Source organism: Schistocerca serialis, chromosome 11 (assembly GCF_023864345.2).
Source record: "Schistocerca serialis cubense isolate TAMUIC-IGC-003099 chromosome 11, iqSchSeri2.2, whole genome shotgun sequence".
Classification (NCBI taxonomy): Eukaryota; Metazoa; Arthropoda; class Insecta; order Orthoptera; family Acrididae; genus Schistocerca; species Schistocerca serialis.
Genome location: NC_064648.1, coordinates 99,213,388 through 99,238,731, shown reverse-complemented (window position 1 = coordinate 99,238,731; position 25,344 = coordinate 99,213,388). Strand labels below are relative to the sequence as shown.

Below are 25,344 nucleotides of genomic sequence, written 5' to 3'. Positions count from 1 at the left end.
AGGGGGGGGGGGGGGGGAGGGGGGCAGGAATAGACGGCTGGGCTGGAGGGCCCACAAAAAGTGGCTGAGCTTGGGGGCTCATCGCCAGGGATGGCGACATCGAAGCTGTTGCAGCTTACGTTGATGAAATGAGCACAGGGTGAAGTTGGTCATACTTGCGTTTAGCCTCTGTGTAAGTAAGCCTGTCCAAGGTCTTATACTCCATAATCTTCCGTTCTTTTTGATAAACTACGCAGTCTGATGAGCAAGGTGAATGTTTCTGTCCCCAGTTGACACAAACAGGGGGTGGTGAACATGGGACGCTGGGGTGGGAGGCACGTCCACAATCCCAACAGGTAGAGTTGGCGTCACATCTCAATGACATATGCCCAAACCTCCAGCACTTAAAGCAGCGCATGGGAGGAGGGACGTAAGGCTTAACATCACATCGATATATCATCACCTTGACCTTCGCGTGCAGGGTGTCATCCTCGAAAGCCAAGACGAAGGCAGCGGTGGCGACCCTACTATCTTTAGGTTCCCTAAAGACACGTCGTACAAAGTGGACACCGCGGCGTTCCAGATTTGCACGGAGCTCGTCGTCAGACTGCAACAACAGGTCACGAGGAAAAATAAGTCCTTGAACCATACTGAGGCTCTTATGAGGCGTAATGGAGACTGCAACATCACCGAGCTTGTGACAAGCAAGCAATGGCCGTGACTGTACTGGGGATGCTGTCTGTATGAGGGCTGCTCCAGACCTCATTTTAGACATGCCCTCAGCTTCTCCAAACTTGTCCTCTAAATTTTCCACAAAAAACTGAGGCTTTACGGTCAGAAATGAGTCCCCATCTGTTCAGCTGCAAACCAGAAATCGAGGAGAATATGTCTCACCAGGTAATTTAGACCGCCGTTCCTCCCCTGGTGTGGGCAGGAAAGGGAACGATTGGGGGTCATACATTAAAACATTGAACTTTCCTTTCTTGTGCTTGTGCACTATTCGTATTTCTTTTCATGGTGGTCCCACGAGCAGCTAGGGAAATGAATGTCCACCCAGACAGAGCCCCGCTTGCCTGGGTAAGCCTAATACAACTGGGGAGGGGGGGGGGGGGCGGCAGGTTCCCCAGAGGTCGCCCGCTAGCAACAGTTCTACCTCAACAGCCATTCGTCTCCTCGGTGCGCAGCACACCTTGAGATTGAGGTTTCTTTTTATAGAGGTTTATACCATCCTCACGACCCAGGCAGTTAAAGCCAAGATCCCCGGGCTCTGTACTGTGCAACGTTCCACCGTCGCCTTACGGTGGGCATTGAAGCACGCTCAGAGATTATGGTATTGAGGACTGGTGGCGCTTCCAGTCCCCAGCTCAACTAAATGCTGAGCCCCCTGATGGGTATCTGAGTTTCTCAGGCAGTGTAGCGCAAGATGTCTCAGTTTACAGTGACATCAGAGCCTATATTGTTTAGACTCGTGCACTTCCACAGTTGCTCTGGAAACTTTATTTCTGATTTTATGACATCTACTGTTCAAGATTTAATTCATTATTTAAAGCATTTTTGCTATAAATATTTGATGCCTGATTTAAAGTATTATTATCAATTCCTGTTTGATCTGTTTTTGCACCTTCCCGAGATTAACTAGTATACTATTCAGGCTTTACTGCTACTGAGGTTTACTGTACAGTTTAACTAGCTGCTCCTATAATCTTATTTTGCAGCAACTAAGGTAGTTGCTGTTATCTTGAAGACGTAAAAAACATTGTCTTGAATCTTATGTGTTACTGTATTTTAAGTGAATCTGTATTTTTAAATAAATGGCATTTAGCACTGTTATTGCAACAAATAATGTTCAACGCCCTCTCACCCAGTCCTTTCTCATCCAAACTCAATAAGTGCGAAGTAGCACACAGACCAGATTCATGATTTCCTGTCAGAAAGGTCACAGTATGTAGTAATTGACAGGAAATCTTCAAGAAAAACAGGTGTCATATCCATCATTCCCCAAGGAATTGTTATAGGCCTTCTGTGGTTCCTAATCTACATAAATGATTTAGGAGACAATCTGCTGTCATTTACCATCTAGTAAAGGCATTAGAAGACCAAAATCGATTTCAAAATGACACACATATCTGTATGGTGCAAAGTGGCAATTGTCTCTGAATAACGAAAAATGTGAGGTCATCCAGCTGAGGATGAAAAGAATTCCATGAAATTTTGGTTACACAATAAATCAGACAAATTTAAGTTTACAAATGAACTAGATACATAGGAATTACAACTACACACCACTTAAATTGGAATTATCACACACTATCTAGTGGCAAAGGCAAACCAAAGACTGTGTTTTATTGGCGGAACACTTACAAAATGCCACAGGTCCACTACAGAGACTATCTACTCTATGCTTGTTCATCCTCAGCTGGAATCTTGCTGTGCTGCATGGGATCCTCAGCAGATAGGACTGACACGACACTAAGAAAGTCCTGAGAAGGGCAACTCCCTTTGTATCGTCAGTAAATAGGGGACAGAGTGTCATGGGTATGACAAGTAATTTGAGCTGGCAACCATTAAAATAAAGGCATTTTTCATTGTGGTATGATGTTTTAATGAAATTTTGATCATCAACTTCCTCCTCTGAATATGAAAATGTTGTCACCATACTACATGGCATAGAGCTCTTACATTAAGATTTAAGAGTTAATTTTTCCACACACACTGTTAGACAGTGAAACAGTATAGAAATAGTCTGAAGTTGGTTTGAAGAACCCTCTGCCAGGCATCGAAGAGTGAATTGTAGAGTAGTCATGTAGAGGTAGAATTCTAGTCACAACTTGGGAGCCAACCGTTCAAAGATTTGTTGCATATTCAAAATTGTATACTGATTCTTACGAAGAACCGGATGTGGCAGATGAGACAAATCTAGAAGGCATACTACAAGGATGTGAATGTTGATCTGATAATTCCTATACTGTTTATCACTACAGAAATTTTACATGAAAAAGGTTTAAAAACTAATTTCTATGGGAACTGTGAATGTGGCAATGAAAGTGTAGAAGTTAAAGTGATATTTCTGAAATCCATACTTGCACACCAAATGCCGGACGCTGTGGCCGAGAGGTTCTAGGCGCTTCAATCCGGAACCGCACTGCTGCTACGGTGGCAGTTTCGAATCCTGACTTGGGCATGGATGTGTATGATGTCCTTAGGTTAGTTAGGTTTAAGTCGTTCTAAGTCTAGGGGGCTGATGACCTCACATGTTAAGTCCTATAGTGCTTCGAGCCATTTGAACAACACCAAGTGAAAGTGATAATTCTTCTGTCAAACATGAATATGTTTTCAGACTAACAAATGAACCAATGGTTATTCTACAAACCAACCTGTTTAAAACTGTGACCTGCAACTATCTTAATTTTTAATTGCAAAAAGTAACACCAAAATTGAAAAAAGTAAAAATAAAACATTGATTTTACCAATGTTCATAATTTATGTATAGCTTAGTTTTGTAGAGTACCATAAACTGCATTAAGTACAGGGTGTACACAAAGTCCAAGAACATTTTCAATTATTTATTGCACAAGAACCAAACATTGTACAGATATCATACGTCATTTTAAAGAGAAACCCTGAAAGATTTTTCACGTATACCACCACAGCATAGTTTAGTAATTTGCCAATATTCAGCATTAGTCGCGAACATGGCGAGTTCAGGTGTGGAGCGAGCTTTCTGTGTGTTGGAGTTCAACAAAAACAAGTGTGCTACAAATTGTTTAACTGATGTTTAGAACCAAGTATGGTACAAAGCTTCCAACAAAGAAGGCCATTTACCACTGGTGATTTGCTTTTGCCCGGCAAAGAAAAGTGGATGTCCCAGTGTGAGTGAAGTGAATGTAGAGCACGTGCGAGAGACATTCATAAGGAGTTCAAGGAAATCGGAGCATCATGCATCCCGTGAACTCGAAATGGCTCCATTGACAGTGTGGAAAGTCCTGCTACAAAAGCTGTGTATGACACCATTCAAATGTGGAGCTAGTGCAGAAGCTCAATGACGAAGACAAAGACAAGTGTTTTGAGTTTTGTTCGCAGTTGCAACATTGAATTTGAGCGTGATTCCCCAAAGGTAAATGTTTTTTGTGCCTTGTCACGTTGAAAATTGCATGGGCCATTCTTCTTCACCGAGAGCACTGTCACTGGATATTCCTACTTGGATATGTTGCAACAATGGCTGATGCCTCAAATGCAATCAAACTCTCCGTTCATCTTTTAGCAGGATGGGGCTTCACCCAATTTTCATCGTGACATTCGTGGATTCCTGAACACACAGCTGCCGCATCGATGGATCGGCTGTGCTAGAGAAGGGGACAGCTGTTTCATGAAATGGTCTCCCCGATCACCAGATCTCACTCCGTGTGACTTTTTTCTGTGGGGACACATCAAAGATCTGGTGTATGTGCTCTGGGAGAGAATACGGCGAGCGACTGCCACAGTTGACAATGCCATGCTCGGATGGGTATGGCAAGAATTCTATTACCGTATTGACACCTGCCGGGTCACTAATGGTTCACATATCGAACGTTTGTAAAAAAAAACTTTCAGAGTTTCTCTTTAAAATGCAATATGTATGACATCTGTTCAATGTTTAGTTCTCCTGCAACAAATAACTAAAATGTTCCCAGACTTTATTTACACCCTGTATTTGCATAGGTCTTGTACAGAATCACCAACCACATATCTGGTCTTTTGTGCCAAACTGCATCATGGAGAACATCATGATAGTAATCCTTTGTCACTGTTCGCCCTTCCGGTGTCTATGCACAATTCCATGGACATCAAATAAGGCAGTCAGCACAATCTTGATTTTGCTTCGCACCTGCTGCACTTTCTTTGGCCCTGAAGACTCAGGATGCTTCCATTGCAATGGCTGTCTTTTTGTTTCTGGGTCGTACCTGTACACCCATGACTCATCTCCAGTTATCATGGTGTTCAGAAACCCAGTATCAGTGTTGGTGGTGTCCAGAAGATCCTGTGCAATGTCAAAACGGAAGTCTTATTGTTCTGGCAACAACAACTTTGGCACGAATTTCACAGCCACTCAGTGCATGTTCAAATCATGCAAAATTGCAGGTGCAGAATCTTTACTCACTCCAACCTCTTAGGCAATCTCCCGCACAGTCAATCGACGATCTGCCATCACCAAATTTTGCACCCTCTCAACAACAGCTGCACTCCGAACAGTTTGAGGCCTGCCAGAATGCTGGTCACTCTCTGCTGATGTGCGGCCGTATTTGAATCAGTTGAACCACTCCTTAATTTGTGTTACACCCATCGCATCTTCTCCGAACACCTGTTGAATCTTACGAATTGTTTCACTTCGAGAATCACCAAGCTACTGACAAAATTTGATGCAGTATCTTTGCTCAACACTTTCCACCATTTTGAGAGAATCAGTAATCCAACGAACACGTAGTGTAGCATCTCACTCGGCAACTGACAGGCAGCAACTGACACGCTGGAAGGCGGGGACCAAATCTGTGCATGCATATAAAGGTCTCTTCCTTTACTGTGTCCAGTGGCGCTGTGCTATCGTCTCTGTTTTGTGCAGGAAAATCAAAGGTTGAATACTTTTTAGACAGTCCTCATAAGGAGTGTGAACAGTGTGAGATGTTGAGTGCACTGTGAGGGAAACCAAGATGTTTTGCACGCTTGCGAGACTGTGTTATCAGCACCTGACAATTAGGAAGCTGTTTCACTGTAGGTGCCCATTTGGTCAGCTGATTCAGTTGTGCAGCAGTATCCAGATTTGTGGGGCTTTCAGATATGAGGGCAGGCATACTCATCATGAAGGTTCTGTTCAACCACATACAACCACTGCAAGGGAGGATCGCTGCATTACACACAAAGCACATTTTAGTCTCTTCACAACTGTGCCTACCAGCTGAGAAAAAGTTATAGGCTCCCTGTAACATTCTGTCATCCTGAACCACTGTTCGGAAACTAGCAGCAGCCGGACTAGGAAATTGCTATACTATGGGTAGGCTGCCATTAACACCACAACAGAAATCACTGGGTTTTGAAGTGTTGCCTTGACTGGGAAGCACAGCCAGCTGGAATGCCTCGGAAGAGATCACGTTCTTCCAATGTTTTTGACTGGCACAATAGTGTTACTCCTGACATCATTACGTGCACAGCCATCATGTGTGACTTCAAGTCATGTCTGATAGTGACTGGAAGAACTATGATGGCATAAAAGTACGAGGGTGGTTTGAAAAGTTCTCGGAACAGAAGAGAAAAAAATACATGACTGAAACTTTTTTTTATTTTTCAATGTAGTCTCCTTGCAGATTAATGCACTTGGTCCAACGATATTTCAGTACCTTGATCCCATCTCGAAAATGAGTTGCCTCCAGACCTGCAAAATAGTTGTCAACTATGGCTAACAATTCTTTATTTGAAGTGAATCTTTGTCCATCAAGAAAAATTTTCAGTTTTGGAAAGAGATGAAAGTCTTGACAGAGCCATATCGGGTGAATAAGGTGGTTGTGGCAACAATTCATACATTAGTTCGTGTAATTTTGTCATGGCGATGGCACACAGGGAGCGCATCAACAGTCGTGGCACCAATCTTGCAGATAATATTTTCGTTTATAATTCTTCAGGTAAAATGTGATATACCCTTTCAGATGACATCTGGCAAGCGTGAGCAATTTCACGCACTGTCAATCGGCAGATCCTGCGTGACCATTTTGTGCACTTTTGTAATGATTTCTGGAGGAAATCTTGGCCGACCACTGCGCGGATCATCATCTAAATCCTCTTGATCAAATTTAAATTCATCTGCCCACTTGGCAACAGTCGAATATGAAGGAGCAGAGACCCCAATGTATTCTGGAAATCGACATGAATGTCCTTTGCTTTCATACCTTTCTTTACGAAGTACTAAATCATTGCTCGAATCTCAATTTTTTTGTATCTTCACAAATCACTATGTGGGAACAACAACAGAGCCACATCACTGCCACAGCTCTCTTCCAAGAACACTGCTGCAGCACGTGTTTACAGGCAGCACTCCAATGAATACCATGTGAACTACTCGTTGCACTAATGCTGACCTCTCATGGTGATTTGAGCACTTTTCAAACCACCCACGTACACCAGAAATGTTCTGTGCCCTAATGCATTACTTCTCATGCGACAGTGTAGTGGTACTATTTTTCAACAGGACAATGCTCAAGATATGGCATGCCTCTATGACTGTTTGTCTGATGCTGAGGTACTCCTGCGGCCAAAAAGATTCCCAAATCTGTCCCCCGTACATGAAGGGAGGAACCAGCTTGTATGTCAACTCTTTCCCAATACCAGTATCAACATTACCTACAACCAGTTACATTAAATAGTTGTGGGTCAGCTTGCCTCAGGAGCACCTGCCATCACTTTATGGAACTCTTTCCAACCAAATCAGTGTAAGCATGCAGCCCAGAGAAAGTACATCGTCATACTGATAAGTGGCCTCATATCACCAATTTCTTTGTAAATTTGACTTGATACTATAATCACTGAACTAATTTGACATACCACAAACCTGCGAAGTCTCATTTTGTTTCTTGCTCCCCTTCTGTGTGCTTCACATATTCTGGGAGCCAGTGAATTTATCTGGGCAACATTTCAAGTTTTAGGTAAATTATTGAATGGCTGAAGTATTTCATTCTTCATGAATTTGAATTTTAATGACAGGTTTTTAATGCCAATAAATTCTTGGAATTTTTAGAATCCGTACATTCTTGTGTGGTGCAAGGTACTTTTCATAATCTATATGGAACCTTTAATTTACTGGCTGAAAATTCTCATCCTCACAGCTCTGGGTCGAATGTATTTCGGCTTACAAGACTTATTTTCTGACAACATTACATTGTAAAACCATATTTCTTTCATGGATTATATTTAATTTTGTTCAGACAAGTGTCTGAATGCAATATTAGTCATTTAGAAAAGAAAATGTTAACGTACTGAGTAGTGAAAAATGAGTGACTATACGACATGGCTCTTTAGCCGAACAAATTCCCTTGTGATACGATTGACCCTTAACGACTCAAATCTTTTGTACCCCTATGCATTTTCACAGTTAGACTACAACTATGCTACCTATACCAATTATTTTAAATAATAACATTGAATAGTCTTAAATGAGTCAGTCATTTCTACAATGAAGCAAATAAATTTCTTACTAATTAAGAGGCCCTGCTAATCCTTTGATGCCTTTTCTTTATGCAAAATAAATTTTTCTTGAATGCTTCCACCATTTACTGGTAACGCATGACATTTTAAATCATAGTCTGGGCCATTCATCATAATGGTCCACAGAGAATCAAAAGAAAATATTCTCTCAGAACAAAATAAATTATTTTTTGCTGTGTAACTAGCTCAACACACATCTGACCACACATTCTATATACAATATATTATGACTCATACTCATTTACGGCAGAAATTAAGACTCATCTCACATTAACTCACCCAAATCTCATTTAGGAATTTAAATATTTTTGAGAAAATATAAAATTCTTTATAAACTTAATGATTAAAGAAATTATTAACTATCTTTGTGACAAGTATTGGCAAACTAATTTAGTCATTCAACATTTCGCATATATGCGCAAGTACAATGTGTTGAGACTGAAGTATCAAGGATGATTTAGCACACACAAATATTATAACGTTTAACAAATTTCCCACCCATTAAGAATCTTGGCAGAAACTTACATGTATCAAAGATTCACTGAAAAGGTAAAAAAGTCCAATGTATTCTTCTCAGTTGCGTTAATCAGAAGTTATTGAAAATAGGAATATTTCATAAACAACCCACGCCGTCAGAATTTATACTTCTACTAAGTGTCAATGCAAGGCATCCATCACATATGCACTATATAAAATGTTTTATACCAAAAAGGGTCACTGAGAATAGGTTTACACATATTGTTAAAAGTCCTGTTCAGATTCTACTCATAACTGTCAGCAAATAACAGATCACAATCCAAGTCAAGTTTAATAGTACAAGAATAGTGGAAATTATTAAGGACACTTAGTGGAAATTATTAAGGGCACTTAGTGGAAATTATTAAGGGCACTTAGTCCAAGAGAACTCTCAATATATGCCTAATCTCCTGCAATACATCCTTTACATTAAACAACCAAAGGCATTTTTCCTCATTCTATATGCAATAAATCAGAGATGTGAATGCTTACAGTATTCTCAGTTTCATCCACATGCAGTTCAGGATCCTCTTTGATAAAGTCCGTGGGGCAGGAGTTCCCCTCTGGATCTTCGAGAACCTGAAAAAAAAAAGCAAATAATCTCTCAATTAAAGCTGCTCTCCTGATATGGATCTCAATATTTCTTTCTTGTGAATCTCATCCATTCTTTCTGAGATTCTGATCACTTATGCTCAAATACATTTAGAAACAATTTTATTGAGCCGCTTTTATACCAACACACATTCCCATGATTTCAACTTGTGCTAAACTGCACTACAGAGATCCAGTTCTTTTTGCTATGCAGCATACTTTACAGCAATTACTGATCTTTACCTTTATGTGCTGACCTAATAGTTTGCTGCCTCCATCACCTCGTCATTTACCACAACTTTTGTTCCATATTTAATGAACTCGCCTACTAAGTGCTGTCCAAGTTTGCAAAATTAACAAATTCTCATGCTTACAGCTCTGGGTCGAATGTATTTTGGCTTACAAGACCTATTTTTGAGGAAATATAAAATTCTTTATAAACTTTACGATTAAAGAAATTATCAACTATCTTTGTGACAAGTATTGGCAAACTAATTTAGTCATTCAACATTTCGCATATATGCGCTAGTACAATGTGTTGAAACTGAAGTATCAAGGATGATTTAGCACACACAAATATTATAACGCTTAACAAATTTCCCACCCATTAAGAATCTTGGCAGAAACTTACATGTATCAAAGATTCACTGAAAAGGTAAAAAAGTCCAATGTATTCTTCTCAGTTGCGTTAATCAGAAGTTATTGAAAATAGGAATATTTCATAAACAAACTACGCCGTCAGAATTTATATTTCTACTAAGTGTGAATGCAAGGCATCCATCACATATGCATTATATAAAATGTTTTATACCAAAAAGGGTCGCTGAGAATAGGTTTACACATATTGTTAAAAGTCCTGTTCAGATTCTACTCATAACTGTCAGCAAATAATAGATCACAATCCAAGTCAAGTTTAATAGTACAAGAGTAGTGGAAAATTATTAAGGGCACTTAGTCCAAGAAAACTCTCAATATATGCCTAATCCCCTGCAATACATCCTTTACATTAAACAACCAAAGGCATTTTTCCTCACTCTATATGCAATAAATCAGAGATGTGAATGCTTACAGTATTCTCAGTTTCATCCACATGCAGTTCAGGATCCTCTTTGATAAAGTCCATGGGGCAGGAGTTCCCCTCTGGATCTTCGAGAACCTGAAAAAAAAAAGCAAATAATCTCTCAATTAAAGCTGCTCTCCTGATATGGATCTCAATATTTCTTTCTTGTGAATCTCATCCATTCTTTCTGAGATTCTGATCACTTATGCTCAAATACATTTAGAAACATAATTTATTGAGCCGCTTTTATAGCAACACACATTCCCATGATTTCAACTTGTGCTAAACTGCACTACAAAGATCCAGTTCTTTTTGCTATGCAGCATACTTTACAGCACTTACTGATCTTTATCTTTATGTGCTGACCTAATAGTTTGGTGCCTCCATCACCTCGTCATTTACCACAACTTTTGTTCCATATTTAATGAACTCGCCTACTAAGTGCTGTCCAAGTTTGCAAAATTAACAAGTTCTAATGCTCACAGCACTGGGTCGAATGTATTTCAGCTTACAAGACTTATTTTCTGACAAAATTACATTGTCATTTCAGCTGTTTCCTTTGATTTCTCCTTCTGTCCAGACATCACCAGTACCTTTCACTGGACCAAAGATACGGGAGATTTAGAGCTCAAGCTTCATCATCATCTGGGTGTAATACTCTAGGAGTCAGTCGTATAAATCAACACTGGGAATGTAACTGCATAATATGCCTTGATTTCAGTTTTTCTGGGATAGCGTGTGATGTCAATTGTTGTTGTACTTGCAAGGTTGTGGATGAACGAGGGTTGCCCCGAAAGTAATGCACCACATTTTCTTTCTCAGCCAAAACGTATGCTACATATGCAAAATGTTACGTATGCATAATCTAAAGTCTCCTGAGTGAGCATGCCAAATTTCCATCACTTCCATCAGACAGTTTCAAAATGGCATCTGTAGGTGATGTACATTACAAGCAGTATGCCTTCATTGAATTGCTCACTGCAGAGGAAGAAACTATGGGGAATATTCAACAACGCTTGCGCAAACTATATGGAGCATCTGCTGTAGACAAAAGTACAGTCAGTAGCTGGGCATGAAGAGTGAGGTTGTCAGAAGGCGGTTTGGTGGAGCTCCATGAATTGCAGCTGTCGGGAGACCAACAGCTGTCACACTTGACATGTTGTAGTGGGCTGATTTCATTTGTGAGGACAAACACATTACGACTCTGCACTTTGAGGACAATGAGGTGGCGAGTCACATAGTGAAGCACTGGATCCACCATCAGGACAAGGATTGATACAGACAGGGTACCGAGGCCCTTGTCTCGTGCTGGAGGAGGCCTTAGAATGGGATGGAGATTACGTGGAAAAATAGGGTGTGTAGATAAAATACCATTCTCTTGTGTGCATAATCCTCATTCTGTTCAATAAACAAAAAATTGCAGTACATTACTTTCTGGGCAACCCTCGTACTAATGCTCCATTGTTTTATATGCAGCTGTATGTTGCACCCATATTTAAAAATTTCCCTAGGCTCAAAAATAAAATTCTCAGCTTGCAGTGAAGCAGTCTGCACTAGACCTCTCGAAAGAATCAAAGAACCATTATGTATGTTTTCTCAAGATTACTGTCCAGGTCAGTTCCATCTGTCCTGTTGGTTACAAACCTCACTGTTACCACCATCCCATCTCTGGACTTTGCCATGGCTGTACAAAACTGTCCTTTGTTCAGTCTCTGTATTTTCCAGTAAAGTTACCACCTTTGCTGTGTCTTCTAATTTATTAATTAATATGATGAATATTCTTGGACAAGCGACATAAGCTTCTCATCAACCTGTGCAGGCACTGAAACTTTTTCATTATAAATATTTTAGGTATTACCTCGCCAATCTGTCCGCTACAGACCAGTAACATGGTCAGAATGCAAAAAAAGGTTGTTTATCATAGGAACCCTTTTACTGACTCATAACATCTTAGTACAACTTTAATTTTCTACTGGAAGTGCTGTCTGAAATAGTGTTCACTGTTAAAACAGAAGCAAAATACAAAAAGAATTGCTGCAATAAATGGTGGATTTCAAATAACCTTTACCCTGGTTTTGACAGATTTAAACCCATCTTCTTCAGAAGAACAAACAAACTTCACATTAGTAATTCATCCAGTAAAAGCTGTCTCTACATTACATGTATCAGCAACAGTTTGCATATCCATATGTAAAGATTAAGGGCCCTAGAATCAAGAGCTTCTCACATCAGTAAAACCAAACACTTAAAACAACACACCACATTAGTAACTAGCAGTAGGGTCTGCATGTAGCAACTAATATGGTCTTATTTTAAGTGTGTGGGATATATTGGCCATTGCCAACACAGACAGAATGTGGAGACAGCTTTTACTGAATGAAGTATTATTCTGATGTTTTTTGTCCTTATGAAGAAGACAGATTTAAAGATTATTTGAAACCCATCATTTATTGCAACTGGTTGGCTTCCTTTTATTCTTGCAGTTTAACAACTGCACATACCTTATTATAGTACTGCACTGACACACAACTTGGTTGGTTTGTGGGATTAAAGGGACCAGACTACGATGGTCATCGGTCCCTTTTTCCAAAAAATTAAAACCGCCCACAGAGAATAAAAAAAAAAAACGAACAGCAGGAAAGACGTCAGACAACACAGGACGAGAAAGACTCCGACAGAGATCAGACAAAACAAATTAAAACACACAGAGTGTGACGGTGGTTGGCCGACCATAAAGGAAAAAAAGAGGAAAAGCCAACCACCAAGAACACATTAAAAACTCAGTTTAAAATCGGAGGCTAAAAGCCAGAATTAACACTAAAAAACATAAATACTCAGATTAAACTATAAAAACCCCCAGCCCGAATAAAACGCAAAACTAAGTCCACCATGGCAGAGTCATCTAGTAAAGGGGCAGGGAGCGTATCAGGCAGCGCAAATGTCTGCCTGAGCACAGTTAAAAGCAGACAAGTTAATAAAATGTGCACCACCGTCAAAACCGCCCCACAGCAACAGAGAGGCGGGTCCTCACGACGCAATAAATAACTGTGAGACAGTAGGGTGTGGCCAATGCGGAGCCGACAAAGAACAACTGAATCTCTGAGAGTGGCTCGCATGGATGACTGCCACACACGCGTCGTCGCCTTGAGAGAACGGAGTTTGTTTGGCGTGGGCAGACTGCGCCATTCAGTGTCCCAAAGCGAGAGAACTGCACGGCGGAAGACTGCCCGCAAATCAGTCTCCGGGAGGCCAATGTCCAGGGTGGGTTCACTGGTGGCCTGTTTGGCCAGGCGGTCAACACGTTCATTGCCCGGGATACCGACGTGACCGGGGGTCCACACAAAGACCACAGAGCGGCCGCAACGCGCAAGAGTATGCAGGGACTCATGGATAGCCATCACCAGACGAGAACGAGGAAAACACTGGTCGAGTGCTTGTAAACCGCTCAGGGAATCGCTACAGATAACGAAGGACTCACCTGAGCAGGAGCGGATATACTCTAGGGCACGAAAGATGGCGACCAGCTCAGCAATGTAAACGCTGCAGCCAACCGGCAAGGAACGTTGTTCGGAATGGTCCCCTAGAGTTAGCGCATACCCGACACGACCAGCAACCATCGAACCATCAGTGCAAACAATTCCAGAGCCCTGATACGTGGCCAGGATGGAATAAAAGCGGCGGTGGAAAGCCTCTGGAGGTACTGAGACCTTCGAGCCCTGTGCCAAGTCGAACCGAAGGCAAGGGCGAGGAACACACCGAGGGGGTGTACGCAGAGGTGCCCGGAAAGGAGGTGGAACAGGGAAAAACCCAAGCCTGGAGAGAAGCTCTTTGACGCGTACGGCGATCGGACAACACGACCGGGGCCGACGGTCTGGCAGATGGACGACTGACTGCGGTAACAGGACACGGTAATTTGGACGCCCGAGCAAGCTAACAACATGGGCAGCATAAGCAGCCAGTAATTGTTGGCGTCGTAACCGCAGTGGAGGGACACCTGCCTCCACTAGTATGTTGTCCACAGGGCTGGTGCAGAAAGCACCAGTGGCAAGGCGTATCCAGCTATAGAGGATTGGGTCCAGCACCCGCAATGCAGATGGGGAAGCTGAGCCATAAGCCAGGCTCCCATAATCCAGACAAGACTGGATGAACCCCTGGTAGAGCCGGAACAGGGTAGATCGGTCGGCGCCCCAGCAGGTGTGGCTCAAACATCGCAGAGCATTGAGATGCCGCCAACACGCCTGTTTGAGCTGCCAGATATGAGGCAGCCAATTCAACCGGGCATCGAAAACCACACCCAAAAACCTGTGTGATTCCACCACTGAAAGAAGTTCGCCATTAAGAGAAAGCTGCGGCTCCGGGTGGACAGTACGTCGCCGGCAGAAATGCATAACGCAGGTCTTGGCTGCCGAAAACTGGAACCCATGAGCTACAGCCCAAGACTGCGCCTTGCGGATAGCACCCTGACGTTCAACAGCTGCAATGCCAGTAGAGCTGTAATAAAGGCAGAAGTCGTCAGCATACAGGGAAGCAGAGACAGAATTTCCCACGGCCGCAGCGAGCCCGTTAACGACTATTAAAAACAGGCAGACACTTAAAACAGAACCCTGTGGCACACCGTTCTCCTGGACGTGGGTGGAACTATATGAGGCTGCGACTTGCACGCGGAAGGTACGATATGACAGGAAATTGCGGATAAAAATTGGCAGAGGGCCCCGAAGACCCCATCCATGAAGCGTAGAAAGGATGTGATGACGCCATGTCGTATCGTACGCCTTCCGCATGTCGAAAAAGACAGCGACCAGGTGCTGACGGCAGGCAAAGGCAGTACGGATGGCCGACTCCAGGCTCACCAGATTGTCGGCGGCGGAGCGGCCTTTACGGAACCCACCCTGAGACGAAGCCAGAAGGCCCCGAGACTCCAGTACCCAATTCAAGCGCCGGCTCACCATCCGTTCGAGATGCTTGCAAAGAACGTTGGTGAGGCTAATGGGGCGGTAGCTGTCCACCTCCAAAGGGCTCTTGCCCGGTTTCAAAATGGGGATGACAATGTTCTCCCGCCATTGCGACAGAAACTCACCCTCGACCCAGAGACGGTTGTAAAGGTCGAGTAGGCGTCCCTTGCAGTCCACTGAAAGGTGTTTCAGCATCTGACAGTGGATGCGATCGGGCCCGGGAGTGGTATCAGGGCAAGCAGCGAGGGCACTGCGAAATTCCCACTCACTGAATAGAGCATTGTAGGATTCAGAAGTGTTTGTGCGAAAAGAAAGGCTCCGACGTTCCATCCGCTCTTTAATGGAGCGGAAGGCCTGGGGGTAATTCGCATAAGCGGAACTCATAGCAAAATGCTCTGCTAAGCCGTTTGCAATGACGTCGGAGTCAGTACAAACTGTTCCATTCAGTGAGAGTGCAGGGACGCTGGCAGGGGTCCGATTGCCGTAGACGCGTTGAATCTTGGCCCAGACCTGCGATGGAGTGACATGGAGCCCAATGGTGGACACATACCACTCCCAGCACTCCTTCTTGCCTTGGCGGATAAGGAGGCGGGCCCGCACACGCAGCCGTTTGAAGGCGATAAGGTGGTCTATGGAGGGATGTCGCTTGTGACGCTGGAGCGCCCGCCGGCGATCTTTAATCGCTTCAGCGATCTCAGGCGATCACCAAGGCACAGCCCTCTGCCGAGGGGACCCAGAAGAACGGGGAATGGCAGATTCGGTGGCAGTAACGATGCCGGTGGTGACCGATTGAACCACTGCATCAATGTCATCACTAGAGAGAGGCTCAATAGCGGCAGCGGAGGAAAACAAATCCCAGTCAGCCTTATTCATAGCCCATCTGCTGAGGCGCCCAGAAGAATGACGTGACAGTGACAGAAGGATCGGAAAGTGGTCACTGCCACACAGGTCGTCATGCACACTCCACTGGACAGATGGTAAGAGGTGAGGGCTACAGATCGAAAGGTCGATGGCGGAGTACGTGCCGTGCGCCACGCTGAAGTGTGTGAAGGAACCATCATTTAAGAGTGAAAGATCGAGCTGTGCCAATAAATGCTCAATGGTGGCGCCTCAACCTGTTGCCACTGACCCACCCCACAGAGGGTTATGGGCGTTGAAGTCGCCCAGTAAGAACAAAGGTGACGGCAATTGGGCTAGCAGTGCAGCCAGCTCATGCTGCGCGACATCACCATCCGGTGGAAGGTAAAGACCACAGACGGTAATAGCCTGTGGCGTCCACACCCTAACAGCGACAGCCTCTAAAGCTGTTTGTAGAGGGACAGACTCGCTGTGAAGAGAGTTAAGGACATAGATGCAGACGCCACCAGACACCCTTTCATAAGCTGCTCGGTTCTTATAATAACCCCGATAGCCTCTGAGGGCGGGGGTTCGCATCGCTGGAAACCAAGTTTCCTGAAGAGCAATGCAGAAGAAAGGGTGAAGGCTGATAAGCTGCCGGAGCTCAGCAAGATGGTGGAAGAAACCGCTGCAGTTCCACTGGAGGATGGTATTTGCCATGTCTGTGAAAGGCATGACGGGACTGGGAAGGCAGATTACGCCGCTGGGTCACCTGCTGCCTCCGATTGAGCACCCGTGCTAGTGCTATCCATGGCGTCTGAGGGACCGGCGAGATCAAGGTCCTCAGCGGACGCCAGAATCTCCACCTCGTCCACAGACGCAGAGCTGGAAGGTTGCGGTGGGGTGGCTGCCACTGCGACTTCCTTGGGCTTAGAGCTCTTCTTCTTGGATTTCTCACACTGCTCCTTGGGTTTAACTGGCTGGGAGGGCTTCACCGATTCAGCCTCCGGCACTGAGGAGGATCGCGAAGCCCTTCGACCAGCTGATTGTGGGCACTTACGCCACTGTCGGTTGTCAGCCTTCACACTGGTGGAAACCTGGGAAGGGAGGGACCCAAGGGACCCCTTGCGAGCGTGAGAAGCCGAAGAAGTTGGGCACTTCTCTGGCTTAGAAGCAGGGACGGACGTCCCTGATGGGGGGGGGATGGCGTTGCTCCTGAGGTAGGTGGCGCAGGAGCAACCCGGTGGGTAGAGGCCCCCACTGGCAAGGGGGCAGGAGGAGTTGTACCACTCATCGATCCGGCTGGAAGTTGCGAAACTGATGGGGTGAGCACAGGTGTTGCAGCAGCGGCATAGGTAGACGTCATGGGCACAGGATGTAGCCGCTCATATTTCCGCCTTGCCTCGGTGTAGGTCAGGCGGTCCAGGGTCTTACATTCCATTATCTTCCTTTCCTTCTGGAAGACCCGACAGTCCGGTGAGCAGGGGGAATGGTGTTCTCCGCAGATAACACAGATGGGAGGTGGAGCACATGGAGTATTGGGATGCAAAGGACGTCCACAATCTCGACATGTGATGCCGGGAGTGCAGCGACATGACATGTGCCCGAACTTCCAGCATTTAAAACACCGCATCGGAGGAGGGATATATGGCTTCATATCACAACGGTAAACCATCACCTTGACCTTTTCGGGTAAAACATCACCTTCGAAGGCCAAGATGAAGGCACCGGTGGCTACCTGATTATCCCTCGGACCCCGATGGACGCGCCGGACGAAGTGAACACCTCGTCGTTCTAGGTTGGCACGTAGTTCATCGTCGGACTGCAGAAGAAGATCCCTGTGGAATATAATACCCTGGACCATGTTGAGAGTCTTATGCGGTGAGATGCTAACGGAAACATCCCCCAACCTGTCACAATTGAGCAACCTCCGTGACTGGGCAGAGGATGCTGTTTTGATGAGTACTGAACCGGAGCGCATTTTGGACAAGCCCTCCACCTCCCCGAACTTGTCCTCTAAATGCTCCACAAAAAACTGGGGCTTAGTTGACATAAACGATTCCCAATCAACTCGCGTACACACAAGGAACCGGGGTGAATATTCTCCACTGCCTTCTTTTGCCATACGTTCCTCCCATGGAGTGGCCAGGGAGGGAAATGATCGTGGTTCGTATTTCTTGCCGTTGAGGTTAGACCTCGATCGCTTAGAGACTGCTGGTGGAGGCCCACCAGCGAGAGATGATGTACCACGCTTCATTGCGGGTCATCCGCCCTGATGCCACCTACTCCGACCAAGGGCCCTCCCCACGGGCGCCACCCAGCCGCAGCAATAGCCACCTGGCAGGATGGCCATTGCCGGGAGTCCTGATGCCCCAGGGAGACGGGCATCTACTCCTTGGCATACGTGGGGAGTTAACGGCGCAGGCATCAGTAGAGCGATCCCTGTGTTGTCAGGGGGCTACAACCAACAGGGTACATGGCGGCCCCACCACAATGGACTGGCTACCGTGCTGGATCTTAGGTGCAAAAATGTCCAAGGTCGTTGTCGCAGTTAAAAGCAACACTGCAGAGTGCAGCATGGTAATCGCACCCAGGGACGTATCCTCGCCCAAGAGATGGAAAACGAGTGGGACACCATTGCAACGACGAAAAAGCCGGCTAAAGGTCTCAATGCACGACGGATACAGTGCACCATGTAAGGCGCCCTTCCCCAATTGGCTCGCTCTTCGGAATAATTTAGAAAGATGGAGGTCAAACCCGAGAGGGGACCATCACATGAGGCCGAAACAGTTGAGACTCCTTTTAGTCGCCTCTTACGACAGGCAGGAATACCGCGGGCCTATTCTAACCCCCGAACCCGCAGGGGGATGACACACAACTAATTTCCACTTAACTGATTACAACATGAGAACTCGTATGACAAAAAATGTTCTGTTCTTTAGCAGGATGAAAAAGTCTGTAATGTCCTTTTGCTCAGCAGATGACAAGCTTGATTTCGCTGCACTGTTCTGCCATTTCCTAATCCACAAAATGTGAGATATATTGAAGAGCTGTATTACGTGCTTTTCTAGCACCCGTATACGATTATCGAGCTGAACCATGCTGCACGTTCATTGTCTTCACCATCTTCCTCATTCTCATCAGTTGCTTGAGTTGCAGTATCAATCATTTTGTCATCAATTAATTCTTCTTCTGTTGTGCAGTCAACTTCAGCTGTACTGATCCACTCATAAGTGACCTCAACATATGGTTGTAAAGACTGCAAATCTCTAAGAACTGCTGGTGTTTCTACGTATTGACTTTCATCACTTGTTGCACGTGCTGTTTCACCTTAATTCTCTTCACTTGTTTCTTTCATTCATTTTTTGACAAGATTTTTCAAATGTTGATGCCAGTATTTCCTCCCAAGCTTTGGAAATTGTGCAGTTTAAATCTTTTGCATGTATTGATTTCATAGCTTTAAACAAGCTGCTACCTTGTTGTATCCTTTCTAAAATTGATCCAGTGAATTTTCAATGATATCACCTCTTCAGCCACTCAGTGACACCCTCGTCCACGAGTTGGATTAGATACGTTAAACTGTCAGGTAGAAATAAAGTTTTACTACTACTTTTTTCACATTCATCTCATACGGATGAGATGTCACATTGTCAAGTATCAATCTAACATGTTCAGGGAGGGTTTATTTATTTTTTTTTTTTTCATTCTGTAATGGTAGGGATAAACTAATCATAAAACCTTTTCTCAGAGAGGCTGTATTCCATCCATGCTGACTTTTGGTTACAATAATATACAGGTAGTGATGCCATATCACTGTTCTTGAGCACCCTTGGTTTTTTTTTTCTCTTCCAGTTACAAACAATGGCATTTTGTGGCTTCCATTAGCATTACTACAGAGATCAATAGTTACTCTATCTTTGGCAAGTTTTTCATGTATTACAGACTTGTTTTGTGCAGCAACAGATCTTGTAGGGAGCATTTTGTAGTTTAAGCCACACTCATCAACGTTATACATTTAGCAAGGTATCAGCTTTTGATGTTTAATAAATTTTTCAAATTCTGGAACAAATTCATTGACAGCTGTTTTGTGAGCAGACAGTTTCATACCAAAAATAATTACATTCCAAATGCCATTCCACCGATGTTACAGTTACAGACTTCGCATTTCCAATATTTCCTCCTAATCTTTCATACAAAATCAATATACCGGGCGATCAAAAAGTCAGTATAAATTTGAAAACTGAATAAATCACAGAATAATGTAGATAGAGAAGTACAAATTGACACACATGCTTGGAATGACATGGGGTTTTATTAGAACCAAAAATAAAATACAAAAGTTCAAAAAATGTCCAACAGATGGCGCTTAATCAGATCAGAATAGCGATAATTAGCATAGCAAAGTAAGACAAAGCAAAGATTGTGTTCTTTACAGCAAACGCTCATTATGTCCCCCATCATTCCTCAACAATAGCTGTAGTCGAGGAATAATGTTGTTAACAGCACTGTAAGGCATGTCCGGAGTTATGGTGAGGCATTGGTGTCGGATGTTGTCTTTCAGCATCCCTAGAGATGTCGGTCGATCATGATACACTTGCGACTTCCGGTAACCCCAAAGCCAATAATCGCACGGATTGAGGTCTGGGGACCTGGGAGGCCAAGCATGATGAAAGTGGCAGCTGAGCACACAATCATCACCAAACGACACGCGCAAGAGATCTTCACGCATTTAGCAATATGGGGTGGAGCGTCATCCTGCATAAACATCGTACGTTCCAGCGGGTGTTTATCAGCCAGGCTGGGGATGATGCGATTCTGTAACATATCGGCGTACCTCTCACCCGTCACGGTAGCAGTTACAAAACCAGAATCACGCATTTCCTCGAAGAAAAAAAGCCCAATAACAGTAGATGTGGTAAATCCAACCCACACTGTGACTTTCTCGTCGTGCAATGGAATTTCCACGACAGTTCTAGGATTTTCGGTAGCCAAAATTCTGCAGCTGTGGGCGTTGACAGACCCTCGGAGTATGAAATGAGCTTCATCGGTCCACAACACGTTACTCAACCAATCGTCATCTTCCGCCATCTTTTGAAATGCCCACACCGCAAATGCTCTCCACTTCACTGAAACGCCAGGTAACAGTTCATGATGCTGATGGCTTTTGTACAGATATCATCGGAGGGTACGCCTAAGTGCCAACCAAACAGTAGTGTATGGAATGCCGGTGCGACGTGTGACTGCACGAGCGCTGACTTCCCCGTGCATAGATGAACCCTCTACAGTCTCCAGTTCTTCCTGAACTGTCTCAGCAGCATTACACCTTGTGCTCGGTTGGCCACTACAGAGTCTATCGACTAAACAACCCGTGGATTCGAACTTCGAACTCATTCTCGTCACAGCTGCATTTGTCAACAGACCTTTACCCATTCAAATCCCCTTCCTATAGCGATAGGACCGTAACGCTGAACTAGCACATTCCCCATTCTGATAATACAGCTTCACTAAATGCGCCTTTTCAGGTAACATCAACATGCTGCGACTGCTGGCGCATCTGATTTCCTCTCTCATTACAGCTCCTTGTATACACGATTGTCACTGACATCTTGCTGTCCAGTGCCATCTGTCAGACATTTTGTGAACTTTTTTTTGTTTTTTGTTCTAATAAAACCCCATGTCATTCCAACCTTGTGTGTCAATTTTTACCTCTCTATCTACATTATTCCATGGTTTATTAAGTTTTTAAATTTATACTGACTTTTTAATCACCCAGTATTTTCTTTTACAATTAGTCCAGACAACAGAGTTTTGTTTTCTTCTCTCCTGCTCAAACTATACCCACAAAGCATCACCTAGAATTTCACTTTTGGTGTTCTTCAAAGTCTTACTTATTTTCAGTTCTCTCTCCTCATCAATCATCACTATCACTTTCATGAATTTTTCTATTTTTTTCCATTCTTTAACTGTTGTTTTGTCATCCCCTCATTTGCAGTTTTTTTAAAGAGACACTTCTTTAGCAAACCTTCCAAATCCTATCAGTTTCTCTGCTAAATACAGCATCACATGTTTACGTTTAGTTGATGCTATAATTTAATTTTACATACTCTGATATGTAAAAAGAACATGGGCACTAATTTATAAAATGAATTCAAAGTAACACTTACTGATCAGGTTAGAAGCAAGTTATTTCATACTAAAACTGATCGAACTACTGCATCTATCAATGGTCACCTGCCTACTTATCCACATCACAGAACTAACTGTAGTGACAGACGGGGTATGCACACAAAAACCAGAAATGGCATGGTCAGACTAAGTGGAGAATTGAACTATCCGAGGTCACATTAGCTAGGTTCTACTGTATCACCTTACCGTTGTTTCTTGCCACCCTCTCACTAAGTACCCTACCTTCCTTGATTTCCAACACTCCCCCACACTGTTGAGTGATGAATGTCTGATTACTGTCCACTCTTGTAAATTCTACAAATATTGGAGACATGGGTTATTTCAATTCCCGGAACATCTCCAAGATGTGTCTCATACTAAATATGTACTTAACAGTCTATATCCCTGCCTACAACAAATTATGCCACATGCTCATACCTGAGACCTGTCACTCAAGTTACATCTTAACCATGCAAGCCACTTTATGGTATATTAAAGAGTGTGCTTCTGGCACCATTACAAATATTTCCCACTTCCCAACAAGAGAGATGCAACTATAAAAACATCTGAAGATTTCAGATGTTTTTGTGTAGTTCAAGTGCTTGGGAAGAAGAAGAGTTGGAAAGCATCTTTATGGGTTCTACAGCCTCTGGTTTCACCATCGCAGTCATTTTGCGAGGCGTATATTAGAATAAATGTTACAATTTCAGACTCTTCTTACTGTGTCCTTTGGAAATGGACCTATGACACATGCTTCTCAAGGAAAAAAGTAAATAAATAAATTACCTAACAGTTTTGAGCCTCTCTCATGACACTGTATCATTTTCTGCTATGCACTACATAACAAACCTAACAATCAACTGTACTTCATTTACAGATCCTGTTTGACATGGGTAACATTAATATTTGTATTTTTTGTCCTCTTCTGTATCTGTATCAAATTCAATGTCCTGAATTATTTGTTGGATGTATTCCTACCTCTGTCTTCCCCTGAAGCTTTGTCGTCTACAGCTGTCTCCAATATCAAGGAAGTTACTCCCCAATGTCTTAACATGAGTCCTACCATCCTGCCCTTCTTCTCAGTACTTTTCGTAAGTTTCTCCTTTGCCAATCCTGTGGAGACTGCCTCAGTTTTTCAGTTCACACAATTTTCTGTGGTCTTCTGTAATATAATATTTCAGCTAGTTCAGTTATCTTCTTTTCGATTTTATGACTGTGTATATCCAGATATAAATTTAATATTCACCCAAGTTGATCTTATTTTCCAATGCTGGGTACTATTAGTGAAAATGCAAAGACTTAAAGTATCCAGAATTTATTATGGAATGTGGAACTGACCACTGGTTGTCACAGAAAGTGGATTTGCCAATATGAAAGACGGTAGGGAGTGCTGATTTGTCAGTAGATAGGTAGTATCATCAGAATGGGTTGATCAGAAGAGATCAGCGACTTCAAAAGAGGACTAGTCATTGGGTGTCACCTGAGTACCAAAACCAACAGGGACATTTCAACCCTTCTATAGCTTTCCAAGTTAACTGTTGGTTATCTGATTTTTAAGAGGAAAAACAAAGGAACATTAGAGTTAGAAAGACCAGGCAGTCTTCATGTACCAATGTACAGGAATCAATGGGCACCAAGGTGAGCAGTTGTAAAATTTGCACGGAATTAGTGGAAGGAAACAGTCTTGAGTTCCAAGTTGTTACCAGCAGTCTAGCTAGCATAATGACCGTGTGTAGGGGGTTAAAAAGAATGGGTTACAACAGTTGAGCATATCCTCATAAGCTACCCATCTCTGTAGTCAGTGGTAAGCAATGTTCGTGGTGGTATAAAGAATGATGCCTCTGGGCCATGCGCGACTAAATAAGTGATTTGGACTGATGAATCATGCTATATGCTGTGGCAATCCAATGGAATGCTTTGGGTTTGGTGAATGCCTGGAGAATGTCACCTCCCATCATGTGTAGTGCCAACTGTGAAGTATGGAGAACAGGTAGTTACAGTATGGTGCTGTATTTTGTGGCTGGTGTGTGCTTCTCTAATTGCACCTAAGAAAATGCTAAATGTGGAAGGATACGTACATGTTTTACCATTCTGTGTGCTGCATACAGTACAGGAACAGTTCAGAGATGTTTATTGTATCATAATGGTAATGCCCCTGCTATAAATCAGCATCTGTGAAGCAATGGTTTGTGGACAATAATGGTGCTGAATTGCACTAGCCTACACCAACCCGAATCCTGACACAAATCCTATGTACCACCTTTGGGATTAGACAGAACATCCACCACCACTCAGACCCCAACATCCACCAACACTGCCTTCTTGGTTTCTGCTCTCAAGGAAGAATGAGCTGCCATCAGGTATTGAGATACATCACTGAAAGTGTCCCACAGAGTTCATGCCTTCATAAAGAAGAAAAGTGGACACTCCATATTAATTTTCAGCAATAGGTGTCCGGATACTTCTGATCAGATAGTGTATAAAATGTGTAAGTCTAGCTACATATCCACCATAAATATTGAGATTTGCGAAACTTCCTAGCTTCACACCCATACCGGAATCTTCTATCACATATTTGTAGATATTTCCTTTATGCTCATTTTTTTCTTTCAATAGAACGCAAATTTGATTCTGCTTGTACGAATGATCTTCTTGGCATACTTTCATTACCTATCTCTGTCATAAAATCTACTCTGAGTCGCATGAGGATCTGCTGTATCCTAAGCTTACACTCATGTGGGTGGTGGGGAGGGGGGGGGGGGCAGGGGAGAGGTGATATAACATTTCAAAATTAATTAAACTCAGGAAATACAGATGCAAATGATTGCATTGTCAACTGAAAACCCACAAACAGAAAGTGATTTTTGGTCATAAAATGAATACAGTATCAATAGAATTAACCAAATTTTGTGCTATTTACACAGCTTCACACTGTCACCATGTCTTTTCAGTGCATGCTGTTTAGGAAATGCAATGCTCCATTCTACATCTGCACCCACATGGATACTACGCAAATCA

The 25,344-nt window shown here is 43.4% G+C and overlaps 1 protein-coding gene across 9 annotated transcripts in view; it reads right to left on the bottom strand.

Annotated features, from left to right (window-relative positions):
• Positions 1-25,344, bottom strand: part of LOC126426733 (zinc finger protein 430-like) — a 495,002-nt gene that overhangs the window by 447,718 nt on the left and 21,940 nt on the right. For 7 of the 9 annotated variants that reach the window (XR_007576404.1, XM_050088697.1, XM_050088700.1 and 4 more), the window contains exons 3-4: positions 10,382-10,468; positions 9,214-9,300 (exon numbers count right to left, since the gene is read on the bottom strand). Coding sequence is in view for 8 of the 9 variants with exons in the window: in XM_050088697.1 (XP_049944654.1) it covers positions 9,214-9,300; positions 10,382-10,468 (174 nt within the window). In the remaining variant the exon portion in view is untranslated. The remainder of the gene's footprint in view (positions 1-9,213; positions 9,301-10,381; positions 10,469-25,344) is intronic. The other 2 variants (XM_050088699.1, XM_050088698.1) reach the window with 2 other exon arrangements.